The sequence below is a fragment of the Chrysoperla carnea genome, chromosome 3 (genome assembly GCF_905475395.1).
Source record: "Chrysoperla carnea chromosome 3, inChrCarn1.1, whole genome shotgun sequence".
Taxonomy (NCBI): domain Eukaryota; kingdom Metazoa; phylum Arthropoda; class Insecta; order Neuroptera; family Chrysopidae; genus Chrysoperla; species Chrysoperla carnea.
In genome coordinates, this window is record NC_058339.1 from 50,978,372 (window position 1) to 50,989,495 (window position 11,124).

The 11,124-nt window shown below is 28.8% G+C and overlaps 2 protein-coding genes across 2 annotated transcripts; both read right to left on the reverse strand.

The window, feature by feature from the left end:
• Positions 1 to 3,697: 3,697 nt before the first annotated feature.
• On the reverse strand, positions 3,698 to 6,628 carry LOC123296479. Its single transcript, XM_044877958.1, has 6 exons — positions 6,351 to 6,628; positions 5,840 to 5,981; positions 5,659 to 5,760; positions 4,667 to 4,732; positions 4,290 to 4,380; positions 3,698 to 4,015 (listed from the first exon to the last, which is right to left on the reverse strand). Exons 1-6 carry the CDS (start codon positions 6,588 to 6,590, stop codon positions 3,844 to 3,846), a joined length of 813 nt encoding a protein of 270 aa, XP_044733893.1. The 5' UTR covers positions 6,591 to 6,628; the 3' UTR covers positions 3,698 to 3,843.
• Positions 6,629 to 7,663: 1,035 nt separating this feature from the next.
• LOC123296092 lies at positions 7,664 to 10,853 on the reverse strand. Its single transcript, XM_044877553.1, has 6 exons — positions 10,716 to 10,853; positions 9,757 to 9,901; positions 9,381 to 9,482; positions 8,892 to 8,959; positions 8,507 to 8,592; positions 7,664 to 7,805 (listed from the first exon to the last, which is right to left on the reverse strand). Exons 1-6 carry the CDS (start codon positions 10,851 to 10,853, stop codon positions 7,664 to 7,666), a joined length of 681 nt encoding a protein of 226 aa, XP_044733488.1.
• Between the last annotated feature and the right edge of the window lie 271 nt (positions 10,854 to 11,124).

Genomic DNA, 11,124 nt, shown 5'->3' on the forward strand with positions numbered 1-11,124 from the left:
TAACATGTCATATTGGGAACAGTATCATAGAACCTGTAGCGGACACAATAATCGATTTACTATTGATAATCTATGTAATTAATAATATATATCGTCTATCATATTATGGGGCACCATGTTACTTGTTCTTGTTTCTGTTATGTTTACATGTTATGTAATAAATTAATTAATCGGTAATTATATTCATACTTTCAACTTGTATTTAATTATTTCGATATTTTAGATTATCAGAGTTAGGATAAATCAGAGACAAGATAGCACTAGCCGTTTCACATTCTTTGTAACATAATGTGGTTGAAATATTAAAACGTTATAGGTATCTTTAATAAGCTAACCTTATCTAAGCGTCAAGTAACAGTTTCAACTACGCTTTTTCATACAATCTGTTTGCGCCGAGCATACTGAATAGTGACTAGTGCCCCTTTTTATACTGAATCGTTTATTTTATACCTATCTACAGTGGTTTGCACGGATATTTTTAGTTTGTAAACATTCAATTGATTCGATTGTCGCGTCGATAATATGAGTTCCTTATTTTGCGTAAACAATGAATGTTTATATAGAAAAATAAAATTGGTATCGTATACATAACAGTAAGCGCCTTGATAAGAGGTCTGGTCAAGATTATTTTATATTCTGTGGTAGCAAAAATTGAATACGTAGTACACTGACGTATCAAAATCAGAGATTCGTATTTTTGGACATTTATGGTTTTAGTTCACTTTTGGAACCTGAAGTATCGAAATAAAATTGAAATAAAAAAATGATGCGAAATGAAATTTACGTTCAAGAATTTTTGAACAACTTTTCTAATCTTTCTTATTCGAAGACGAATAATATAAAATCGATTAAAGTCGTTAGTTTTAAATGCATTTCTTCCAGATGGTTAGATGTTCTTGGGAAGAGGAAGTATACTGCAGCAATGTATAATAAACGTTTGAAAATTTTCAGCAAAAGCATTAAGAGACAGAGTTAGGACTTTTTTTCGATTAATGTATCTTCGTGTAATAAGCTTTCCTTATGGTGTATCTATGAATTTATCGGCTATATAAATATGAACAACAACTTTTTTGATCATCTAGATTTTCACTGCGAATTATATTTGAATGCTAAATTAAAAAATTTTTTAGAAGATATATTTAATAATTTCAGGACACCTATAGTTGTTATAACCAAGTTGATTCATAATATTGCGGACATAAAAAATTCCTATAAAACAATATTTGTATTGTTCTCATTTTATTGGTATTATTTAAATAATATAAATCAAATTAAGGTCTACACAACAAAAAATATATTTCATTGTTCTACCCATAAAATTTATACTCAAGATTATAATACAATAAATAATAAAAGCGACTATTTTTTATACTCCGTATATGATGATATTTATCAGAGTATATTTAGTTTAGTTCTAAGTTTGTAACGATTAGAAATAAGCAAATAAAATTTTGGTATAGATGTTCATATAATTACCTAATGAATCCATTTTCGTCTGTCCGCCCGTTTATCAGTAAAAAACTGGAAAACGAAAATATAAAATTTTTAAAGCTTGGGCAGGACGTAAAAAATGATCCGTAGAACATATCTTTTAAACCATAAGAGATAGAACAAAAATTTAAATGCAAAAATGTTCCTTATCTAAAAATCACATCAAACATTTTATTGTAAATCTTTGTTTTCGCGTGAGGATTCAAATTAGGTCAAAGCTTAGGTGTCAATTTTTTTCAAAACTGTAGAAGATTGAGAGTTGAAAATTTGTAGGGAGCTTAAAATAGTGAGTCTTTTGATTCCCATTTCAATTAAACCTATTCGATAATATTAAGGGGATAAAAAGGGTCAATTTTTTGTTAAAAATTCGTTTTAGAGCATGTAAATTCCAAATAAACAAGAAATTTATTGAAATTTTTTCGAAATTTGCGTGGGACAATGGTTGCTATTTTATCCTACATGAATTTTTTTGACTTATCTTATTTATAAAAAAAAATCACGGTATTAAGCACTGTCGATGTTGAGGTATTTTAACAGTTAACTCAGTCAATTGTTAATTTATACCTACATATTTAATAATTGAATTCATATCATTTTAATTTCAAAGAATTGGTTGGCATTGTTATGGAGAGAAGAATTTAATTCGAACATGAATTTGCTGTCAACAGTATAAATTGAGGAACAGGGTGAAATAAGGCTGCGTATCTCCCCTTTTTGTTTCAATTGGTTTTGTGAAATTCTTACAATGTTATTTACCTATCATTAAAGTTGTATGACGATACGTAAAAAACTTGAAAGTAGACACTTGTCGAACACCGAATTTTTGACTTACGAAAAGGGTTTTTGGAAAATATCGAATATTGAGTCAGATAACGAATTGTAGTGTAATTTTTTTTTGCAATATTCCTTTGATATTACGCAATTTATTTCATCAAATGTTGGCAAAAATTATTGTTTTATTTTATAAACACGAAATTCATATTTAAAAAAAATATAGAAATTTTAATGATTTTTTTGTTTTTAGTTGAAAGGTCACACAATTTCTTAGTACTATCCATTCATTTTACATACAGCAACACAAATAAAATCAAAGGTTAATTTCTTATAATTGGTTGAAGTTGAAAAAAAAATCGTGAGTGACCTTATAACTGCACAACCGATGCCGTGTTAATTTTTTTAAGCATTATGTTAAAAAAATTCATTTAATATAATTAAGTACTTAAATCACTTTTTAAAGGTTCTGTATAGAATAATTGCGTCAATGTTCAAAGCGATAATAATGTTTCTGATTTCAAGTATCTACAGCAAGTTGAAATTTTTTGGGAATGTGATTTACGCAATCGTTTCTTTTTTGCGTCATGTAAATAAAAAAAGACACTCATAGATAGCCGCAGTGGTGTATATATAACATGATTGTGGTGTCACACACACACATAACTGATATTCCTATATAATACATACGGTAAAATGTTCTCATCTAATTTGCGATCTTATGTTAACGAAAAAATGTTTAAAACAAAAGTTTTTAATTTTTTTTTTTAAGGGACATTTTTTACATTTAAACTTTTGTTCTATCTCTTACGTTTTATAAGACCCAATTGACCTATGTTGCTCTCAACAACTCAACCTCTCTTTTTACATCCTGAGCCCGCTATTAAAATTTATCATACACTCGTTACTGCGAATAGTAACTAAAAAGCATACTCAAGCACTCTTTCTTTTCTGACAGTCTTGCTTTTCATCCAATTAGGTCTTAGATACCCAAACTGGCCTTAGTTTTTAAGTTCGGAGGGGATAACTTCTTATAGGTCTCATTAATCATCGATTCATTGACAGCTCAAAACAAAATGGTTAACCACTAATAAAATAAGTTTAAATCTGAATATCACAAGCTTTTAAAAGGGCTCATGCCATTTTACCCCCTTCTTGTATAGTCTTGCAGGAAAAATATGAAGAAAATAAGTTTATATATGAAAAATTGAACGGGTTATGTACGCAATCAGCTTCCTAACTTTCTGTTATTAATAAATATGCCAAAAGAGGCAACGGAATTATAGTATACTTGCGTGTCCTATTCGCTCTTGACCGGTATTTTTTGTGTATTAATCACAACATGTTATTCTTCAAAATCTTTTCATAATTACTATTTATTAAAAAATGAATTTACAAAATGCAAAAGATTTGTTTTAAAATGAAATGGGTCAAAATTAAATGTATTACAGTGAAACCTTGTATAACACAGAACATTCTTCACATTTACAACAAAATTTAACATTGAATTTTTTTTTGTAAAGCTTCACCACCTGACCAACATTCTTCAACTTTTCCACATAGGCATTGAATAGAAAATTATTAATTTATTTCTTTATTTAGTTGAGAACTTTCATTTTCACTTTCATTTAATGTAGTGCTGTTCAATGTTCCTCCTACAGTCGAATTTGTATTTTCTGTCACATCAGACCTTCCATCTTCTGGATTAGGATATGTTAACAAATCGTTTAAAGCGAGTATTAAACATTGTTTTCTGCAGGAAAAAAAATTGTTATATCAAATTCTAAGCTAAAAGTAGTGAATGCCTATGTTACTTTAGTTCACAATCTGAGGGGCTTGACTGGTTCTAAAACCGTATAGAAATAAGATAATAAAGTTTCTCTGCCTTTGAATGATGGAAACGAATGAATTATGATTGTAAATAGCCTTGGTATCTAGAAAGATGATCGAATATTTGGCATTGTTTGCATCATTAATAATTTGCAAAGATTTAGATAGTTAATGCGGAAACTGAATGTCTAACTTACGCATGTGAGCAAAAGAAATGCTTGCTTATCATTTGATTTTCGTCAAGTGGAGGAGTTGTTGTGAAATTATCCACACCTAGCGTTATAAGTCCTAAAATAAATAGGTACATTGTTTTGTTACTCAATTTAAAATGATATTCTTACAAACTGAAGTAGACCAATTTTCCAGTTTTTTCGTTTCAGGTTATAGATTTGTGATGGATATTTTTCCTTAAAATCTAACTTTACATTAATGTACATCATCTGTCGAAAGTTCAATTTATTCAAAAAATAAAATGAACGGACACAACTAAGCGCTTCTTGAATTTCGAAAAAATTTAAAAAGTGATCAACTTTAGTCTGCGTGTATTTTAGAAATTTACTATATAAAGATTTACCATTGTAATATTGATTGTAATTTATACAGTTAAAGCCTAAAGGATCCATTGCGTTATATATCGATACTAAAAAATCAATTAAAGTATTATACAAAGTGTTAAAAATGTAAAATTTCAAAAAATCTTCAAGTGATAATTCAAGCAAACTTACAAAATTTTGAAATTTTTGATCAGTTTTAAGCAAAAAAGTACTCGTGAGATTTTTTTCTCTAGGCGCTATGTTTTCGAAATAAAAATTCTTGAAAAATAAAAAATACAATATTTGATTTTACAAAAAAAAGTGATACGAATGCAAGCATTATACAGATATATTCGTTGTTTTTGTTCTAATAGTAATGGAAAAATGTAAGCAAAACTAAGACAAAATAATTTCGAGAACTGAATTTATACTCCAATTAAACGAGGAGGAAAAAAGACGAAATTTGAAAATTTTGACCCATAGACCGATTTGATGAAAATTTGGGATCAAGCAAAGTGTACCCCCTAGATCAAGTTATATGGTGCTGAGTGTTGCTTGTGTCCAGATGTGGTCAAATATGTATTGAGCATGACAACGGAAATCGAAAGAAGAATGAATTCTAGGCAAAAAGTGTCTTAAGCATATTTCGAAAAGTCAATATTTTCCGAATTATTGGCCATTGAAATTCGGAGTATTTAACGTCAAATAACTGTAAAATTCGTACACTTTTGAACGTACTATAAAAAATCATTAAACGAAGTTAAAACGAAAAGAAAATTAATCGTACCTTTTTTTTTATGTTTTATTCAGCACAAAAATTTTTCAGTTATTTGGCGTTAAATACTCTGAATTTCAATCGTTTGAAATACTCTGAATTTCAACTCGGATAGTAATGACTTTTACTTAGAATTTATTTCCATTTCGATTCCTGTAGTCATTTTTACCGTATATTTTTACACCCCTTAGAATGGGTGGTTACCGACAATAACGAGCATCAACATTTTTGAAATTTTAAAGTTTATATTATTATTACCAATATGTTTCTCATCGTATAATAATGGTGGCTTAAAATCAAAACTAACTGCGTAATTTTGAATTCTATCTAGCAAATCCAATAAGAATTCTATAGGTTTATCTGTATAATAAAAAAATAATATTGGTTTTAAAAGTTATTCGTAGTTGGAATAGTCATATTTATTTTATTGCTAGTTTACCAGGCATTTTAGCTAATAAATGACACATTAAGAAATGGAAAAATTCATGAATTTTATGCTCTTTGAAATAATCATTTATTTTAAGACCATGTTCGGGCATATGCGCTAAAAATTCGGGGGTATCGGGTGGTCTTCCACCAATCTTAAAAGAAAAAAAGAATTTTACATTTTATAAATTTCAATTAATTCTCCTTTCTTCCATATTCAAAGTTTATACAAAAAGGTCAATATTAATCAGAAAAATTTACAATTAACAAAAAATAATTCGTTTTATATTTCGATTAAGTTTATTAAACCAAATTGGATTAGGCATATTTTTAGCAAAAAAAATTTTTCCCTTGTGTGTATCCGTGTTTTGAACAATCCTACCAATTTTGATCTGTGTGCGAATTTTTGTTTTTGTACCTTCACTCCAATTTTTTCGTTTAATTTGACCGGATAACTGCGGAAGAAAGGTGTATGTGCATGTTCAAATTTTGTACAAAAATTATTGAATAATAAAAAATTATACCTTCAGAGGTTTTGTTCGATTGTTCGAATCTACATTATGACATGTACATTCAACACAAGCACAATCGTTTGCTTTTACTGATTGATGACATACACATTTTTGTTCGCATATACAGTTTTCATAACAACAATTACAATTCTTTGGATTACAATGAGTACAATCTTCAGAACGGCAAATTTTACATTCAGCTACATTTACAGAAACCTTCAAACTGTCTGCACGACGTTTGCTCGTCGACATTACAATAATTATTATATTGATAATTTAGAGAAGTTAAATAAAAATGTTTGGGGGTCAAAATGTTGAATGTTGGTTTTAATTGCCTATACGTAAAATTTCTGTTGACAATAAACATCAAACAAGTAGTTTCATATAGCAATAAACTACAATAAGAAATGTAAAAAACGTCGATAATAAAAAATTACAAATTACCTACATGAAAAGCATGTAGGTTTATTGGCGAAGAGTCACATAAAATTAGTAAAAAATTTTGTTGAAACTGTTGTTAGGGAAACAGTAAATATTAAGCTTCTAGCTCTGAAATGAGAATATTTGACAAATTTGAATAGATTGGAAAATTATCGATCTTTAAATTGAGATCGTTTCAGTTTTCGATTATTTACAATTGAAAACTCTCATCAACCGCTCTCCATCACGTAGGTCTGATTTTTCGAAGGTCTGAATACATGAAATGCCTACATAAAAGGGCGGGAAGGGGATTGGTTTGTTTAAACCACCAGAAGGCACTTTTACTAACTTTCAATCTTTTCACACACAAATTTTTAAACCTCGTATCACATTTGGAGGGGCTGTGGAGGTGTGCAAGACCTGAAAACCTCAAAAACATGATATTTCCATATTTGAAAAAATCGGAAAAGGAAGTCCTTGGGGATATCGTAATTTAGGGTTAAGTGTAACAAATACACAGGTGTTAACTCATTTTTCAAATAAAGGCTACGGGAATATAGGTATTTTGAAAAAGATAGAAAAGAGCTGCTGAGTACCATTGGGTGTCCTCAAAATGCTATGTGAATCGAAATACCACTTAAATTTTCTGCCCGATTGAAATGGAAATATAAGTAAATAATTGTGCTGGTTAAAATTGTACTACCGTCACGTGTAAACATTATGCAATGTTAACATCAAGGAGGCACTTTGAAAGGTTATATACTTCGGTTCATATGTAATATAAAAGCTTGTCTCAATTTTTTACTTTATTTTTATCTTATAATAAAATAATTGTAAAAAAAAGTTGAAATAATTTTATTTATGTATAATTAATATTAAATATATAAAAATTAATGTATAAAACTTTATCGGCGATCGTTTTTAATGTGTCTGCTATCTAATAAGTATCTGCTGATTGCTTCAGTCTGCTTTTGGTCTTCTTGCATTAAATCCCACCACATTTGTAGCATAACTATTTCATTCACCATAGTGAGTTGACCAGAATATCTATAAAATAATTAAGTTGTAGTTAAAGTAACAAAGTATTTCCAAGGAATTCCTTTCAATCATAGTTTAACCGCAAATTGAAAAAGTTGTAGAAAAATGTCATTATCTAGACTAAAGAGTACGAAATCCTCTAACGTTATATAAACGAGAGTGCTCTTCAACGAAACTATAGCCTATTGAGACTATTTATGATCCATGTTGTCGTCCAAATATTTCCATAGGATGAAAGAAGTGCTCCTTCAAGTGCAATTGATGTAAACTTGCCTTTAAATCGATCCACGGTCGATTTGGTGGTCGGCCAAATGGGTATTATGGTCGATTATAAGAATACAACTGAGAAGTTCAGCCATTCCGTTTCTTAAATTATGTTCAAACTGAAGACATGCAGTGGAACATGTTTATTGATGGTTGCAGTAACGTTACCTCAAGTTTACGGAAATGGAGACAATCACAAAATACAACAAAATCGCTGTCTACATGACTTTAAACAACAAAAAATAATAGGAAACCATCAATAAATTAAAGGCACTAGCAACGAAACAATTAATATAATATGTATTGCTTTCAGAGTACCTGACTTTAAGATTTGGTAAGAAAAGTCAAAGACGAAAAAATATATCGTTCTAATTAAATCGATTATTTCGAATGACCAATAGAGCTTTGTTTATAGTTTATAAAATTATGTGTGTTAAAATATTTACGCGTTTTTAAAAAACTCTTCTTTTTTAATTAAACCATCTTTATTACAAACTGGTAATTCTTTGGTAAAAATACCCATCGTTTTTGACTTAAGATTCTCGAATGGATTTTATTATTAATACGTTCGAAGTGATACCATGAGCAGTCGAGAATCATCGGTATTATTGGTATCTTGAAAATTATTGATATTTGCTATAATAGGAATTCGAAAATTGTGAAAAACCTCAGTATAAAGTTTTTCAATTTCCTAAAATTTTAGTTCGAAATTATTATAATTTTAGTTAGTTAGAATTATTTAAATTTTTTCAAGTTAAGGGTTTTAAAATATTATCAGGATAATGGCCAATACGGTCGTAAGGAGAAAAATTATGATTATAATAATTTATTACCTGAGAAGTATTGATTAACAGTAATGGTACCGCTATCAAAAATATCCATTGCTTGAAAAATTGATTCTGAATTTAGAAAGAAAAATAAATATTAGAAAATTTATCATTTTCGATATTTCAAACCAATTAAAAATGTGAAAGTATGAAGTTAAAATAATTGTTATTTGATTCATGTGATTAACTTCGAAGTGGATTGGAGAAAGAAAATCTATCACCTGGTTAGGGTACTACAAAAAATATCCTCAATACGTTCCATATCAATGCAAGGCTGAATTTAATAACTTTTAAATTTTTCCTATTCTGATAAAGGACTAAATGTTTGCTATTCTTATGCATTTTTTTAGGTATCATAAATAAATTATAATACATAAATTAAGGATTTTTAGTAAAACTGAAAATAAGTGTGTTTTAATAACGTGTTCTAAAAAATTAGCATTTTTCCCAGAATTCGCTTTAAGTCAATAGTATTATTATGTTTTTGACTTACCAATATGCCTCCTTCTGAATACTAATGGAGGTTCTTGAATTTCTCCAGTAACATATAAATTAAATCTTTCTAATAGACATATTAAATACTGAACTGGATCATCTTTAAAATGCAAAGAAACTTATTAATCTTAAGTTAATAAAAAAATGACATCATTCGACATTTTGATGAATTTTGGTATAAAAATTCTGAAATGTAAATAAAGGATGCCCTAACAGGTTCAGATTTTAATATGAACTAATTAAAAAAAAAAAATACTTAGCAAGATGATTTTACCCAAAACGTTGGATTCTGGTATCACTGTTTTAATGTGATTAATTGTTAGCTAATGCAATAGCAGTTTAAATATATTTAAGAAAATATTTGTGATAGAAACCTGGCATTTTAATTAACATATGTGTTAATAAAGTATGAAATAATTCTTGAATTTTATGTTGTTTAAAATATGCGATAATAATTTTATCCCCTTCTGATTCATCCTCCTTAACTGCATCTTCGATTATTGGAAATTTGTAATCGAGCTAAAAATTAAAAAAAAATTATTAATAAAGATAATATTATTTCCTAACTTTTGAATTTAATATTCTGGTGAAGTGTTAAAAGAAGAGACTAAAAAATCAAGCTTGAAATTAAAGTTGTTCAAATTTTCTCCTTTTCAAAGAAACAAGCTGTTCATGTTTGTGTGGCCCTTATGGTCACATTTAGAGAGGGAAAATGCCTGCTTGCACAGTGAAACGTTTGTGCGGTCGTTAGCGGCAATTTTTTTCAGTTTTTATTTTGTTTTAAAGTTTTTTCGAAAATACTCCCAGGCTTGATTTAAAAATTACCGTCACTCTTCCAGTCTGGGGTGTCTGACACTATTTTTCCATAAAAGGATATGTTGTAATAAGAAAATCTCACTTGAGTTTATGTAGGTAGGATTCACTTTTTTACCGGTTTAATTCAACCCCACCTTTCTCCGAAACTGCCATAAAGTTTTGTCTTCCACTATTTTCCCGGTTTATATAAAATGGATGCTTTAACTTACCTTTTCTTCATGACTTTTAGGGCTCAATTTTTACCCCTGATTTGTACAAGCCCCCTAACTTAAAAATAGCTGTTCTATCATATATATGTTCAATGAGGGAAAATGCCCACATCGACGCAAGAGCCTATCTACTACATCGATTTTTTAACATGTCATATCCCAGAATACTAGTTACGAGTATTCAAATCAGGAGATCGCTACGGAAATGATAGTCGAACCGTTCTCAATACTGTTCGGGCGTACAGATCAAAGTCGAATTCTGGTTTCTGATTTGTTTTTGCGAATATTTTATGAGAATGTCAACTTACTACTTCAGACGAACCAAAACTAATAACTCGTTTTTTATCACTATATAAATGGTCTACATTATCAAAAACATTTTCAATTTCATCATTAAAAGGAATATCCTTTTGACTACGAACAAGTTTTAACTGATTTAATGACATAGTATCTATACTTATAAATAATTCGCAATTATTAAAAAAACTCGCGATTAATTAAAATATAATATAATCGCAATAAAAATGATTTAAAATATATTTGTTATTAAATGTTTGTCTACCGTTGCCAAGTAACAATTCAAAACTGGAATCAAGAATTAAATAGATCAAAATTAGAGAAAATCAATTCGAGAGTACTTAAAAAATAATTTGTATGTGTTTTTTTATTATGCGAATTCTCTGCTGATTATGAACGTGTTTTAGTGATTATTATACC